At 43.9% G+C, this 17,406-nt stretch overlaps 1 protein-coding gene across 1 annotated transcript in view; it reads left to right on the forward strand.

Annotated features, from left to right (window-relative positions):
• Positions 1–17,406, forward strand: part of BDH1 (3-hydroxybutyrate dehydrogenase 1) — a 96,892-nt gene that overhangs the window by 19,750 nt on the left and 59,736 nt on the right. The window contains exons 2-5 of the mRNA XM_085635284.1: positions 1,250–1,383; positions 4,060–4,120; positions 8,228–8,338; positions 10,764–10,905. Coding sequence (XP_085491410.1) covers positions 1,301–1,383; positions 4,060–4,120; positions 8,228–8,338; positions 10,764–10,905 — 397 coding nt within the window. The 5' untranslated portion in view covers positions 1,250–1,300. The remainder of the gene's footprint in view (positions 1–1,249; positions 1,384–4,059; positions 4,121–8,227; positions 8,339–10,763; positions 10,906–17,406) is intronic.

Here is a 17,406-nt window from a genome sequence, read left to right on the forward strand (position 1 = left end):
AACCTTTTCAACCCTCCCATTGCATGGACCATGGCTGTTCGCGACCTCGCCTACATACTCTTCAAAGACCTACAGTGAATGCCCCAGCACAAGTGAATTGGAATCGAAGCACAAAGGGAGGTGGGGGTAACACGCCAGCAATCAAGGCTACTATGAGTTGGATCTCAGAAGTAATAGGACTTTAGCAACTATGGCGGTTACCAGCCCAGTTTCCATAGATGGAAGAAAAAAGTGTAACAGGCCAGAGAACAAACCCTTTTAGGGAGATCAGGAGGGCAGAAACGCCCACACACACACTGGCGCTAACCCCAATGTTGCTCTCCTAATCTACAGATACCACAGTATAGCAAATATCCTTTTTCTGCAAAGCAGCAAATGCTTGCTGACTAAGTCTTTGTTTGGGGGAGGGGCTATACCCTTAGATTGTAACATTATAATATATTTATCCTGGCTGTGTAGCAATTGCATGACAATCAACGTTGTTCTCATGCAATTGCTGACTGGTGGGTGGTGTGGGGGGTTGGGAGGGAAGCAAAGAGGCTGTAGGCTCTGGCCAAGCGGAGCATTTATTATGTGCCAGGGAACAGAGGCAAACATTCAGCTTAAAATAGTGCTGTGATTTTAGTGAAAGAAAACAGAGCGGCAGTGTGCGTCTCTGTGATGGGCCATCAATAATGTCTTCTTCCACTCAAAACATGACAAAGTGGGGCTGGGAAGATGGAGGGCTCCAAATAACTCTCAAAGCCCCACCCACCCCACCCCTACTTATGATAATGGCTCACACTCTGGACACTTGTACACTTTTAAGGAGTCCAGACAATAGCATGTTGGCAATCATGTATTCGATTGCATTTTTAAAAGCAATAACTGAACATAACTGTATGTTAAATTTACTAAATATTTTAAAAGCTGACTGTCTTATAGAAATATTTTGTTTTTCATGCTAGGAGCGCTGGAGTTTTGTGTTTTTTTTTTAAAAAAAATTGAAATTTTTGTGTTCTTTTTTTTTTTTTTAAATTGAAATTTTTTTTTTTTTTTTTTTTTTTTTTTTTTACACTGGGTGCGCATCATTCTAATGTTTGAACACCACTGGATTAAGGGAATGTGTTTGTGTGTTCAATGTAAAGCCTATTATACCGTATTTTTTATATTTCCAGCCATTGCGTGGAAGATAGGCACCTTAGCCTTGTTCATAGCTCATTTAGAAGAATGTGCATCTAATGCAGAGGATTACTTTGCGCTGTTTCAGAGTTCCTAGAAAAAGGCCGCTGCGGATTATAGCGCTCTGCCAGGTGTGAAAATGTTGGCGTCCAAGATATTGCGATCCTTTTCGAGTGCACCCATCAGACACTTGAACTCAAAGGAGAAAACCAATGTCATCAGGTAAGAAAATTGAGCAAACTGTAAAACATTTTGAGGGTTTGATTAGCCAAAAGTCTAATAACAAATTAAAATGTCACTTGGCCCTGTAAATTATATGTTGTAATGGAATCAGTGGTCGAAGTGCATTAAAAAAAAAGTGTGAACTGTGATGCTGCGCGTAATGGGGGTGGGATGAGTGGACATGGGTGCGCTAATGCGTGGGTGAAAAAAACAAAATATTGTGTAATTTATCTCGGTCTTTCACCTTCAGGTAACTACTTATAACATGAAAATTAAATGCAAGATATGTTAAGTAGTGGGAAATGCATTATCTTACATTATGAAATCTCTATTAGTTAATGCACTGCGCTAGCGAGCCACAGAATTGAATCCTGGTTGGTGCAGTGTAGAATAGTGACTTGTTTATATTCAGTGCTACAAGGTCCCAGTCTGTGACAGTAAGCACTGTGAACATGTAAGTAAATATTTTAAGCTTGCATTACTCACAGTATAAGATAGGATGATGCAAAATGCGCATAAGAGTTTAAGATGAAATTTGCATCCAAAATATAGATCCTAGTAGACCTTACATAGTGCAATTCGTTTTTATAAAAGTCTTTTGAAAGCACACACTTAACAGCGTAGCTGGTAGCTCCCTTACACTTTTATTCTTTTTGAGAGGTATTGTGTCATCAAGAAACTTCAAGGGTTTCTATCAATTAAAGCCAATACCTGCTTCAGAGCACCCTTTACATTTACAGATTAACCAGTTTTGCACATTTACATTTCTTTCAGGCCACAGGCACCCAGGCAGGAAGGCTTCTTTAGCTGTCTGCCCTCCCACGGTTTCACAGCTGCCTTACACTGCAGCTGAAGCATTTAAACTGTTGGAATTAATCGTCCGGGATGGTCATCTTTTCACAAAATATGGGGAACTGTTTTTCTAACATTTAAAAAGAATGGGCACTTTGTGCCCCTCCTATCGCCCCCACTTCGACCACTGGTTGTAGTATGCCCATTTATATTGTGTTCCCTCCTTAGGGAAACCTTGTCATCAATGTTCTATTACTGACGTCATCAAAAATAAGAAGAATCTCTTGACTGTAGCTTGGGTTGTTCACCCTGCCTGCAGTTTTCACTGCCCAGACAAACTGACTCCTGTTTATCTTTGGCAGTGTAAGGACAGCTTGGTGGGGACTTGGGATGCCCCAAACTATTGTTAAAATGTCTGCTGACAATGCAGAGGTTTAGTGATGTAACGGGTATGTCAATGGCTCTCATGCCAGGATGGAAAATGGGCCCGTTGACCTGGTTTGGTATTGAAAATCAACCAAGGTGCCCATAGCCCTACACACCGCTGCTCCCCAGTGCCACTGCACATGCTGCACAATAAATAGCGTTTACCCTCCAGAGGTTTGCGAGATATGAATCCGCTCTTCTATTAATTATCTCGCAAATGAGTGACAGAAATGCAATATTTTATTTTGTCCTGCCAGCCAGAGGGTTCTAACACCTTCACGTTTTCTTTGACTTTAATTTCCCCCAATTTCCTACACATAAATAAATCCCATTCTTTTGACAAGGTATTGCCCTCAGCGAGCATTGATTTTAGTGTGTATGAATAGTGTCACAGTGTGCGCGAAATCCACCCCTACCAACATCTTCTTGACTGAGACTTGACCGCTCAACAATGCCAGCCCTGGAAAGCCAAGGGAGCCTTGGCTACCCGGTGGGAGTGTAATAGCACCCTGGGCACGAGACTCCCATTGTAAATGGCAATGCGCACTACCGATATTGACCTCTAGCTAGTCACTTGCTGAAAACCTACAGAAAGTTCTCTCCCTCTTCCCCTCCCTTCCTCGTTCATTCTTCGCTGTATTACGTTTGTCTTGTTTCCCAGTCTGCTAACACACAGCCCCTCTAAATTGTACCTTGCAACTGGTCCCATCACCCTATTTTTTTTCTTAACTTTTTCATTTGGATCTCTGTTTAATCTCTGTGGATCCTTCCTGTCCATTGTATTTAAAAAAAAAAAGCTAAACAGACTACTTCAACCTATAACCCCAGTCATGTTCCCGATTCCCTTCCTAAAATAATTACTCTTAATTTCCTCATAATCTCGGGTAGGGTGAGGTATAATGTCATATCTTGTATACCCTTCGTCTGAGTGTATAATTGGGGAGATAATTTCCAAATGTTTGTGTTAACTGCTTCTGCAGTGTCCATTCTTTTACATGTCTGTATGTGGCATTGACATCCTAATAAAAAGGGTTGGGTCTGTTGGCCCAAGATCATATAACCGAACCAAGATGTGGGAGCAGTTCACCTACCTAAGTGGGGGAGTGGAGGTTCAGAGAAAAAATGCAGAGCCAGTGTTCACTTTTTAATACTGTAGTATTGTGGACCTCTTAATGTCAATGTGGGCTCCTAAAGATAAAAAATGCAAGTGCCAGAAAAAATTCTCAATTTCTAGCACTAATATGTACTTAATTTACTAAAATTTGTAAGATAGTATAGCGAGCTGGAGCTCGTTGCTAATCCGTGTCAGTAAAGCAAAAGGCGTGTTCGCAGACGTCCGTCTATGTTGACATAGGATCAACCTTTCACCTGAATACTTTGTTTTCCTGGGTATGTGGGCGCTGCACTGGAATTTGTGCTGTGGGTGACCTTTTACCCAAATACTGTTTTTCTTTGTAGGTGTGTGTCTCCCTTTGTGTCATCAGGTGACAGGCGGTGTTATGCAAGCCAACAAGAGCAGGTGTGTATCAGCAGCGTGTATCGCTTGAGTCGGCTAACTCATGGTGGACTTCCACAGAATCTCTCCGCAGCAAAAATTTGTGTCTGAATGCCATGGGATTGACTAAAGGGGAACACAGATCAGAATGTATCACTTAATGTTCATTGGATGTTTTGGCAATATTGTTTTTGTGACAATCGCATAACAGCACATCCTGCGGGCAGTATGTATCCAGTACATTTCAACTGTTTTAAGACATGAGGGCTGATTTAGATTTTGGCAGACAGAAGTAAATCTGTGGATATTGGAAAAAACATTACTCCCGCCATACCAATCATCCTTTGCCCTTCAAATTTAGAGATGTCCACCGGCCAGCGTACATCTCATAACATTGGCAGGACCCGCCGGCACAACGGTTCCCGTCAATGCATTAAAAGTTTGACAGATTGTACCGTCAAAATGACGATACGTCTGTTAAACTTTTAATGTGTTCTTGTGTTTTAAAAAAACAATCACAAAGCAGGATTTTGTTTTTAAAAACTCAAAGACTAATGACCCTCCCCCCACACACACCATGGGAGTTGGGGGTAAGGGACAGTAAAAGCTGAATTTGGACCGCCCACTCTAAGTTGGGTGGGCCGTCAAATCACCAAACCTCTGATGGCCCTTACTCTGTCAGGCCGTCAAAGGTGTATGTCGGCGACGGAGACAGAGTAGTATCTTTCCCTGACATTATTAAGGTCCGCCCGTCAGTAAATCAGGCGGGCGGACCTTCAGTTGGGCGGACAGGGTACCTTGTCGGCAGTACAACAGGGTGCCCTCTCTACCAAACTCCAAATCAGCCCTTGATCTTGTAAAAGGTTTTCTCACAGTGACCTGGAGCTGAAGGCAGAAGTTAAAAATCACACAATCTATTCGAATTCTATGACCCAAAGGATTAGCAAAGGCACACTGCAGCCATCCTCCTAGTTTGACACGAGATAGACTGCAAGCAGACGAATGCATGTCAGTATTAAATGTACAAATCATGGGCTCCTTTTATATAGTAAAAACATGAGTCCTATATCCGGCTTAAAAAAAAACCCATCATTTTTGGAAATGACCATTTAGTGTGTGTTTTTTCTTTTTTTGTCTCTCTTTGAAATCTTTTCAGCTTATCGCACCTTAATGGATATCGCGGTTTAGCTAGAACATCTTCTGGTTACGGATGCATGTCCATACCTGCCTTGCACATGGAAAAATCTCTATTCATCTTTTAGGTACAGGCTGCATGCTGGGTACTGGGATATGAGCGCGCAAATACAATGGAGCTTCCTATGCTGCTTCTCCGGCTGGCCCTGGTGCCCATGTATGCGCAGAGCATTGCTCGGAGATCTGTTGCTCTTCTACCAGTGCAGCTTTTGAGCCCTGTCGCTTATGCTTACCTGCAGGTTTGCAGAGCAGTCACCATTTGGTTCTAAGGGTATGAGTTTTTTTTTCTTATCCCCCCCCCCCCCTCCCCCCACCCACCCACTTTTTTTTTATTTTTGGCTGCATGTATTTCGAGTGGTTTTCCTTCACAAAGGGTTCCCCAAAAAGCCCTGCCAATCTTTGTCAAACCTTGAAGTCAAGCCAAGTCCCAACATGGACACCTGCTTGATTGCCACTTTCTTTTTTCTTTAATGTGCTTTATTCGTAGCCACTACCCTTGCTTGCTCTCTTGGCAGATTCGACATTCCTGCGAGCTTTTCTGTAACCTGTATTTCTAGAGAGACTGATCATTTGACACCTGGACGGGTCAGTCTTACAGGTCGGGGATCAGCTCTAGACAATTGGTAGCTGTAACTTGTCCTTTCTGATCGGAACTCCCTCCTTTTTTTTTTCCTACTTATTTTTCAATAATTATTCATTTTTATTTCAATTTTAACACCACTTCAATAAGGCATTTCAATACTTGTGTCTCTCAGCCCTGCACTGGTGCAAATGTGCCATTATTTTAAATGGAATATTTATCATGGGCAGACCCGCTAACTTCTCCTACGTTAGCGGAGGTGTTTGCACCAAGGCCTTCAAAGTTGCCGTAGATTGCTCAGTTTTGACACCTCATCAGGAGGCCATTAAATGAAGATGAACAGCTTTGTAGTATGTGGCAAAGAAGCTGTCTTCATTCAGTGAAGATTTATCGTAAATATCAGTATACACATTCTCTTACTTCCACATTTAGTTCAACATCCATCTAATTGCACTCATGGGACCGTATCTAGTTTAATATCGTCTCCAGTCTTGTGGATAAGAAGTTTGTAAATCTGTTTGCATCCACGTTTTAAAGGCAGTTTGGTAGTATGATGCACACTGTGAGTGATCCTTAGCAGTTTTCGGGATACCTGCATTTTTTTTTTTTTACCGTAGCCAACATATTTTCCCCAAGAATTGAAAAGAATGATAAAACTTCACTTTGGGATTAAATAAGGGGCCTGAAAATTCATATTAAAAGATAGCTTGAAACTAGTCTGGACTCATCTCATTAAATCTTCACACCTGTAAACACCATCTCTTTTAACAAGCATTGGCAAGACCTATGAGTCTTACTTTTGTTACTTATTGGCTTTGGAATGGTGTTTATCTACGCTGCACAGTATTAACGATGCTGTACAGCATGGCTAAATAGAAAAAAACAAAAGCATTTGATAAGGCTGCCCGGGTCATTATGTTGGTGGCGCACCACACGTGTGCACCTTTTTAAAAGGATACAGGCACTTTTGTTTTTGCTCTTTTCAGTTACCAATCCAAGTTGGATCAATAACTCAAAAGAAAATAAGAAGTGGAAAAGCATTTTTTTATTTTTGGTAGGGCGGGAAGGGGAACACTGGAGCGTGGGGGGGTATGGCGAAGCAACACAGTGGTGGTGGGCAGCAAACGGCGAAGCAGTATGTGGGAGAATGGGACCAGAGGACACCAAAGCAACAGGGAGGGTGTGAATAGGTGGGAGCAATCTGAAGAAACACACAGGCAAGCGCAAGAACGAGGGGCGAGGAGAAGTAGTCAGACAATAGTGAGTAACAAAGTGCGGCGGGAGAAATGTACATGAGGAAGCCGGCTTAAAAACAAATGCACTGTAATGGAGCGCTTCACACAAAAGAAAAAGGTACCACCTGTAAGGCAAGGAGCGGAAGCAGCACTGGCAGCCAATCAAAGATTGTAAAGGGGCAATGCTCCATGAGGGGACAGACACAATATTGAGAAGCTGGGTCACAACCTGAGCAAGCAACTGAGTGACAAGCAAAGGCAACCAATGGAAAGCAATGTGAGGTCTCTAAGACCATCTGTTCTTGGAGCACCACAACATGCCCCACGTTAGACAGCACATGCGCTGTCTAGTAGGCTTGGCCTAAAAAACATCATTCTACCTCTTCTCTCCTCTTTTGCAAGATTGTAGGTAGCGTAACTGGTCTGGTATATTTGTGTTGGGTGGATTCTTCCTACCAAACACATGTTGAAGACATTTTTGGACTTGTAATAGTAATTCAGGCAGTCTCTCTCTTTTTTTCGTCAGTGGATGTGCCATATATTTCCTACTGACTCATAGCTTATTTGTTTTACCCATGTTACGATATCAGTGGTTTTCCTTTGTTATAGAGTGTTTCAATCTTAATAGTGTAACATTTAGCTCTTAGCACATTATTTCCCTTATGTTTCCTAGATCAGGACATTGCATGTTTGGATTTCTCCAGGTCTGCTGCCTGTACATGTTTATCTGAAGCAGTCTATATGCATTTAAGTCAGCACTTATTTTATTGACCTGTTGAGTGTGAATGGCTGATTTGCCTGTGCTAGGGTTTGAACTTGCAAATCCCGGCAGTACGCACTTAACACGATGGACCATCTTAGTTAACGTTGAGTGCCTTTGCATGAGTTAAAAGCAGTTCGTTTTTGGGTTCAGTTTTTGGTTACCAGCATTTCGAGATTTTGCTGGATGAAAAAGATCAATTTTTATCACCATGCTAATTCTTCTGCAGTTCCCCACACATATAAACAGTCATACTATGAAGTAAAGCATATAATCGATGGCCACTGAGTAGATGGCGACGAGGTTTCTTCATCTTTTAGATGCATTTCTAAACACTTTGTGATTTTATATTTTTTCCTCAGGTTGACGGCAAAGGTGTCCTTGTTACTGGCTGTGACTCTGGATTTGGCTTTTCGGTGGCCAAACACCTGCATTCCAAAGGCTTCACTGTCTTTGCTGGGTGCCTTCTGAAGGTAAGTGCATCCACTCTCTGTAGGGTGTATGAGCAACACGTGCAGCAGCTCCGCAGAAGGGAACTTGCAACTAATGGTGTTTTCTACAAGCCACATTGTAGGCTTTTTAATACACTTTATGCACCTTATTATCTTTATTTTATCATTTATTTACCACATTTTAAATGCAGATCTTTGAAAGAACTGTTTTAAGTTGTGACTGTAGATGGTATGTGATAGAAACAGAACCCAGTCATTAATTAACAAAGGAATGTATCTACACACAAATCTAAATGTATATCTAGAACTAGGAGGAATAAGCCTGCTCTCTCTCACATGCACACACATGCACACACGCACACATGCACACACACATATACACACACACACACACACACATATGCACATGCACATGCATACAGTCTCTCTCACTTCATTTCATCCACCACTGACACCACCTTCACCAAAATCCCACACTTTGTCACTCTCTGACCCGGTTGAATCTATTGACTTTGTATTTCAGGACAAATAAATATAGAGATGTGTGATAGTTTACAAAGTGGGTTTCTGGTGAATATACTGCGTGTAATTCGGTGCGCTTCAAAGCCATTTTCCACTTTTGTAAAAGTGAATAATATCAACATATGTAGTGTTGGCAACACGTTCAGTTTTGGGAGACATTTACTTATTTAATGTCCTACAAATCCACATAAAGTGGATTATTCCTCTTTTTTTTCTTATATACTATACACTTGCACTCCGAATTGCAGGGCTTTGACCAAACAATAATGCGACTGAAGTTAAAGGATAGGCTTTGCAGATAAAAAGCAAAACGTATTTCGTAGTTTGTAGGAACAGTAAGTGGTAAGAGGGTTAGAAGAGGCCGGCAAGGGATTTGGTCCAGGAGATGCAGCACTGAATAGACTGCTCTACCCCCTTCTGTCATATGTAAAGGGTTCTAATTCAGAGAACTTCTGTTCTGCAGAATGTAGGTTGCTCTGGGTAAGTAGCAGTGGCATTCTCTCCGCAAGCAGTAGGGGCTATTCCTAAATTTGACTTACTAAGTCAGCAAGAGAAACTGAAACTGGACGGTGGGGGGAGTGAGGCACAAAGTCTTTACATTAAGTTGAAGCCAATTGAGATGTTTGTTTATGAGAACCAAATGTAGAACATGATTGAAACCAAGTATTATATATAGCCTTATAGCCCGCCATAGCGGGCTATACCAGTCATCAAAGGCCTCCACTGAGTCGAAGACGAGGGCCTTAACAAGGGAGTATGCCTTTAATGACCGGTATACAGTGGCATAACACAGGCCCTCGCAGCCCCCACGGTGCGGGTGGGGGGCCAAAAGTTCCAGGGGGCCCACCTTAGAACAGTACTTTGGCTGGAGAGCTCCCGATTGATTCTGGAGCGGGGCCCTCCACATGCCCTGCAGGGGGCCCCCTCAAGTTTCGTTACGCCAGTGCCAGTGTAGCCCTCTATGGCTATTAAAACATTCTACCCCTAGAGGGCAGAATGTTCAAATTAGTCAAACAGGGGCCTCACGGAGCCTTAGGGGGGTTGAAATCACCTCCAGCTCCATGAGACCTTTCTTCGCAGCAAGAGCTGTGGAAGGAAAACATTGGAATGTTGGTGCTCCAGGCTTCCAGCTATTAGAAGCCCGGAGCACTCCATTGTCCTCAATGGAGCACTCAACATTCCAATGTTCTAATCCGCATTGGACCAAGATGTTTTCATTCCATTATGTGGTCTGAAACAAGATTGGAACCTCTCCCGTATGCCATACTCTAGCAAATGAGGCCAAGTTGTCAACCAGAACATCAAGGATTGGTTTGAGAACTGTCTCAGACCAAAGGCTGATAGACTGTCCTATGTGAAGAGCTGTAGCCAATGTTGGTTTGAAAGAGGCAGGAAAATCACTTGTCTAAGAATAAGTCATTAATTATGAAAATGGAGCTATCTTCTTTACACGTCTATAGCTACTGTAAATCTCTGAGGGTCTGGATTATGCTTTCAAATACATCAAGCATTTTTTATACCAAACGTAAACTGGAGAGCAGACACAGCTGTATGGGATGGATGAAATGATGAAGGTCTGTGGTGCATCATTGATTTAGAGGAGATGGTTTTATTTTGATGGTGGCCTGGGAGGCAAGCACAAGAATATTATTTTCTGGACAGATCTGTACATACTAAACACAGAGGCAAACTTGCAGGATTCCAATATCTTGAGTATGTTCAATTCAGAGCAGATCTGAGACACTTTTAATAAACCCTACAATGGCTTATTGGACAGCATCAGATATTGGAAAAGTATAAAATGTCTAAATATGAGTGATTGGTTGGAAGATCCTCTTTTATTTCTAAAGTGATTGGCTGGCAGGGGTTCTTTGGAGGTAGTTCCAGACAGGCATGATCTAATTGTACTCTTTCACTGCCACAGGACACAGGCCATGAGGGAGCGAGAGAGATGGATAACATGAAGTGTGGCCGGATGCAAACTGTCCAGCTTAACGTATGCAAGGAGGAAGAAGTGCAGAGAACTGTGGAGCACATCCGAGCTCGTTTAAAGGACCCCGAAAAGGGTGAGTTCCTCTTGATAATGTACATGAGAATGGCAAGAATGTCTTCAAACTTTGAGTGTATTGTGCACTCCAATGTTTTAAGGAACAGCACTTCTAATAAAAAATATATATCTAAGTACGTGCAACACTGAATCGTATGCTGCCAAACTTATGTTAAGAAATTATCTATAAGGGGGCCAAGTGCCGCAGGTAACTTGGACTCAGTATGCACTGCGTGTGAATTTATCTTACAAAATAAAACAATTGTAATGATTCCTATACGTTCTCAATACTTATTATTTATTCTAACACTACAATTGCTTGACCGTTCGCTAATACAAAGACCAATCCTGACATAATGAACCTCACTCAAGTAGTCTCAACAAACAATATATGTTGATAATCTACAAATAGATTACAATCTTAATTATGATGACCAATGCATTTCGGGACAGCGTCCTTCTTCAGGGGACAATCTAGAAAAAAGAAACAATAGTACAGGTACGGTGTTACCACCGCAGAAATTATTTTTGGTTATGTTTATTCTTCTTTTTAGAGACATACGTACAAAAGTCTTAACGGGACAAACCTGTAGACATAATACCACAATGAGACTTTGTGACTCACAAGCAATGTGCCAGCACTCTTGTGAACAAAAAACTATGTTAGATATATAAAAAAAAATAATGAATATAGGAAAGGAAAAGAACATCAACCGTAGGCTCCCAACAATGCAGTGAAAGTCCAAACAGTAGTGACATGATGTGATACCATGCTAATAATGCCACTCAGCTGACTCCCTTGTGTAATGTTCATATGCATAATAACTCACAGAATGCAATATCCGTTTGTAAACAATGACTTCACTCCAATTCGAGTTAAGAATGCTATCTGTAGGTTTAGAACTAGATGTGCTATAAGGAGTCACAAAGATAAATTCACACGCTTTGTACACTGACTCCAAGTTACCTGAGGTACTTGACCCCCTTAAGAATGTCTTCATTACCCTATGTGTACAGCTACTGCAAAATCAGGAGCCACTTGTGGCTGAGGATGGTTGTGGTAAAGCTGGCCTTCTGTTTCACAGGCAAGCAGGGATTTCCTCAATGCAGAGGGTATTCATTTCTGTTCCACAACAGTGAGCCGATATCTGGAAAATATATCCTTTTTCATTCATCAGATAAGCCAAAATCTTCATGTAACAGAGAATATGGTGGGAGTCGGTGTCAGCTGGTGATGGTGGTGTGGGGTGCACGGAGGCGTGTCAGACCCCCAAGTGGGGACTTCACATTTCCTGAGCAGTCTCTCTGATGGCTCTATGCGCCTCCGCCAACCACCAGATGGATTTACTGCCTCTCTGACACTCCTGCCTGACCCTCACAGCAAGGGTCAGCATTTGTTTTTTAAATGATACCAATTGCAAATATTAGGCTAAAATTGATTATTGGTATAATTAAAATATGGGTCAAAAATCAAGGGGGGCAGACTCCCGACACCCATTAGGAAGAAACACAGTTGGTGGCTGTTGGAAATGGCCCTTTTTGCAGGGTTATCCCTAAACTTTTTGCTTTTTTCCTCCTATTTTTTCCTGACCTATTTGTGTTGGTTTTAGGACTCTGGGCACTTTCCCACTGCCAATCAGTGCTAAAGTGCATATGCTCTCTGTGTAAACTGTTATGGATTGGTGTTTCCACCATTGGCCTATTTGATTTATGTGTCAGTCCCTAGTAAAGTGCACTGCGAGTGCCAAGGCCTATAAATCAAATGCTGTTGGTGGGCTGCAGCACTGGATTGTGCCACCCATGCAAACAGCCCGTAAAGTGTAACTCTGGCCTGCCATTGCAGGGCCTGTGCGCAGCCTGGGGCTGCCATGTCGACTTGGCAAGTGCACACGCTTCCAAGTCCCTACACCTTCCCTTTTCTACATGTTAGTCACCCCTAAGGTAGGCCCAAGGTACCCCTGTGGGCAGGGTGCATTGTATGTGAAAGGTAGGACATGCCCTGGTACGTGTTGCATGTCCTGATAGTGAATTACAGCCTACTTCGTTTTGAGGTCTCGCCTGCGTTGTAGCGCGCAAGCGTTGCTTCGCCTTGGCGAGATATATTGTCTCCGCTTTTGTGTCCAGCTTCTCTGGAAGCAGGGTTGGTGTCCGCCCTGTCAGCATTAGACTGATTTGCATATGGCTGGGTTCAAACTGGAATGGCATGATGAGCAAACAAACGACGTATTTAGGCCCAGATCTCTATACTGGGGTGAATGTATGACATTGTTCTGCATTCTGTCCATCAACTGTTGTTTTTGCATTTGTCATTGCATTTGTGGGATGGGTATGCCTAGACGTGGGTCCCGTGCTCTCCATGCTACTGGAATCAAGCTATCCTGGCTGAAGAGGGGTGAAACCTCGAAACCGGTCCTAGGATGCTTGTTTCCAGTCCAGGGAGGACCTGGCTTGGCAGTTCGGGCTGGACTGTTCCCATGGGGCACAGGGTCAAGACTGATTTCCTTATGGCTGGGTTCAAACTGGAATGGCATGGTGAGCAAAAAAACGATGGATTTAGGCCCAGATCTCTGTACTGGGGTGAATGTATGACATTGTTCTGCATTTTGTCCATCAACTGTTGTTTTTGCATTTGTCACCCCTAGTGGGACGGGTATGCCTAGACGTAGGTCCCGTGCTCTCCATGCCACTGGAAACAAGCTATCCTGGCTGCATTCTGTCCATCTGCTGTTTTGGCATTAGGCCCCGCCCACCCAGACTGGAGATTTTGCTCGCGCACGCTCGTGCACGGCGTCTCTTCCAGACACGCGTGTTTATATATGCATCACGCTTTCACTTAAGGTGAAAGCACGATGCATATATAAACAAGCGGCAGACACGCGCGATAACAGCAGCAGCCAAATGCTTGTTTTTCAACAATTGCCGAAGATCGTCAAATAGTCTATAGTTTCTGTTGTTCCACGGCTTTCAGTCCCAAGAGGTAAGTCTGGGCATTAACAGCAGCACTTTTAAAACATTAGAAACTGCTTGTTTACAATCAAAGCTGTAAATGAGCATGACATCAAAACCCTCGCTCGTCACAGACTGTAGAATATTGGCACATGAGGAGAATTCATAAGTAAGAGCTTCACATCTTTGAAGGGTTAAACGTAAACGTCGTGGGCACCCAACAGCCCTTCAGATACTTCTAAAGGCACCAATACCGCTATAAGAGCATTTCCTGTCCTTGCACGAGCTTGGCGCCTTGCACACCGCCTCGTCTGTGCCACCCACGCTTTCACTTCCACCCACTGGAACTGTGTATTTGGGCACACGTCGGCTTTCTACTACTCGCCCGTCACGGACCCTCCATTACTGTAGAATATTGGCACATGAGGAGAATTCATACGTACGAGCTTCACATCTTTGAAGGATGAAACATAAATGTCGTGGGCACCCAACAGCCCTTCAGATACTTCCAAAGGCACCAATACCTCTACAAGAGCATTTCCTGTCCTTGCACGCACTTGGCACCTTGCACACCGCCTCGTCTGTGCCACCCACGCTTTCATTTCCGCCCACTGGAACTGTGTATTTGGGCACACGTCAGCTTTCTACTAAGTGGTTTCAGCCTTGCTGCTGTCCCCCTGAGGACTGATCATAACAGAACTTAATTTAATATATAGAGGTGCCTAATGTACATATTGACATCTCAAGCAACTGATGACGGAGTTAATATTAACAAGGTACCAAAGAAAATCGTCCAGCTTCAGTTTAATTTAGAATACAGTCCAGTGTGGGACTGAAATATACCTGGTAATAATGATCTTCCAAGAAACCAAAAACACAAACACATTGTGAAGAAAAATAATGTCCCTCATAAGTAAATATTTTAGCATATGCAGTAGAAGCATTTGTAGGGTTGAAGCAATGCTCGAGGTGCATCACACAAAATGACCAGAATGTGCAAGTCTGAGTGGTGAAAAACTGCTTTTAAATGCGTTACTAATCCTATAAAACTAATACAAAGCTTTAGTACTGGTTTCTTTTTTAATGCTTGAAAAGTCTTAAGGCATATTTGGCTCTTATTTTAACTTATGAGTTCCGTTTTGTGGGAGCCTGCCGTTTTCATTTGCTTTGCATGTAACATCTACATTTCTTCTGCAGTAGTTAAAGGGCAGGCCTGCTGTTTTTCCGAGCATACTTTTGGGACTTGATGTCACTTTCACATGACCCTAGTCGTTCCTGATGTGCCGCTGCTTCGATGTTCTGCTGAAACCAGAAGATGTACCTATGCTTTCTTTAAATTCCCAGTCTAGGGCATCAACCTGCTGGGCATTGCAACAACACTTTTCCTGATCCGGTCCATGGCAGAGTCAAGCGAAAGCTACATCAAGTCCAGGACAAGCATTTGCAATGCAATAGGTCTCGCAGTTACGAGAGTTTCAGCTATTGGCATTGTAAATAACAATGCCTTTTATTTGTTTTTAAAACAAAAAAAGGCATTTTTATTTGCAATGTCAATAGCTCAAACTCGTGTAAATGTGAGACCTATTGCATTGCAAATGCTTGTTCACTATTGCAAGGCTACTTGTTCCCCATAGGCCAGAATGGGCAGCTTGGTTATAACATTTTATAATCCTAACTGACCTAGGGAACATGGTAGAAATTCGAGTTTTGTATGACTGAACTCAGAATGATAAAATACATTATTTAGTGAAGTTGGTTTTAACATTTTGTGTTTGAAAATACCACTTTTAGAAAGTAGGTGTTTTCTTGCCTAACCATCCAGCCTGCCTCTGCTAGGTTGTGTATTGTCTGTCTGGTTTGTGAGTGACAGGGGCTGGGGGAGACTCCAGGAGACCGGGTGAGTCAGCACATGTGTACACAGATGGGTGGGAGGAGTAGCACCAGGGTCTGAATAGGGCTGTGCCAGCCTTACACAATTCTGGCTCCACCTCCTGTGGTGTGTCTGATGACCCTGGCCTACACTGACAAAGGAAGAAGGTGCACACTGGCAGAATGCACCCAGAACTGGTTCGAACTAGATACAGGACCCGCCGCCTGCAGATAACAAAGGATTTGGGGGTATAAATATTGGGGCCCAGAACTTTAGATCACTTCTGAACTAAGGAACCTACCAGGAAGAAGGACCGGGAAAGCTGGAGAAGGAGTACTGCGCTTATGCTGCGTGTTGAGGGGTAGGCCTGCAGTGGTTGCTTCTGTCTTGGGTAGGGAAAGGACTGGACTGTGCTTTCATCATCCTACTGTTAGAGTTTTCTCCAAGGGCTTGAAGTAGAGCTTGCCTCCTGTTTGAAGTCTCAGGGATGGAAAAGACTTCATAGAACTTGTTGGAATCAAGGAACCTGCCAGGAAGAAGAGCTGGAAGAGCTGCCAGGACGAGTACTGCCCCTTTGCTGTGTTGTTGCTTTGTTGGGTTGGCCTGCAGCTGCTGCTTCTGCCTTGGGCAGTGAAAGGACTGGACTGAAGTTTCTCTACTTGTGCTGAGTATCTCCAAGTGCCTGAAACCGAGCTGGTCTCCTGTCTCAGGGACTGCAAAGACTTCACCAACCTCTGGGTACCGCTCCTGGGGCCGCTGTTTCAGTTGCCACAGAGAAGAATGAACCGCGACCGACACTGTCACCGACTCCGTCGCTGGCCTTGTGTCCCGAAGGCACTGCAGGCCTCACCGTCTCGCCCTGCACCGCAAGCCTTGGTCTCACGACTCCGTCTGCACGATCGTCACTGAGCCGCTGCCTGCACCACATCGAGAGGACACCTCAGCCTGCACCGCCTAGCTTCACTTTGCTGGCCTGGTCTCACCGACACGGTCGCTGCTGGCTCGACACCCATGACCGCCTCATCACGCACAGCTGTCCGGCTCTGCCAGTGCCCATCCCTGCCAACCGGCTCTGTTGCTTTCATCGCAACCTGCCAGCACCGCATCGAGCACTGTCTCGCCCTGCACTGCAAGCCTTGGTCTCACCGACGCCGTCTGCACGATCGTCACCGAGCCGCTGCTTGCACCGCATCGAGAGGACACCGCTCCCTGCACAGCTTCCACTTTGCACCGCGACGGACGCCACGACCGTCTGTCACCTGCACCGCAACCTGCCAGCACCGCATCGAGCACCGTCTCGCTCTGCACCGTAAACCTTGGTCTCACCGATGGTGTCAGGACGATTGTCACCGAGCCGCTGCTCGCACCGCATCGAGAGGACCTCGCGCCTTGCACCGCTTCCACTTTGCATCGCAATCACGATGGATGCCAAGACCGACTCGCACGCCCGTGTGAGCCGCTCTAAGAAAGGTACTGTTAACGAGTCTGTTCACGCTGTTGCTGACCCGTACCGACGCGGTCAGCGGAAACGAGCTACCTACTCGCACAAACTGTGTTTTCAACGTATTTTTGCAATTTAAAGACCTCTTGAGAAGAAACTATTTTTGAAGTACTGTATTGTGGATTCTTTATCGTATTTGGTCTTGTTTTAAGTATATAAAAATATTGGCTATTTTTCTAAACTGGTGTGGTGTCCCTTTGTAG

This window comes from Triturus cristatus, chromosome 11 (genome assembly GCF_964204655.1).
Source record: "Triturus cristatus chromosome 11, aTriCri1.1, whole genome shotgun sequence".
NCBI lineage: Eukaryota > Metazoa > Chordata > Amphibia > Caudata > Salamandridae > Triturus > Triturus cristatus.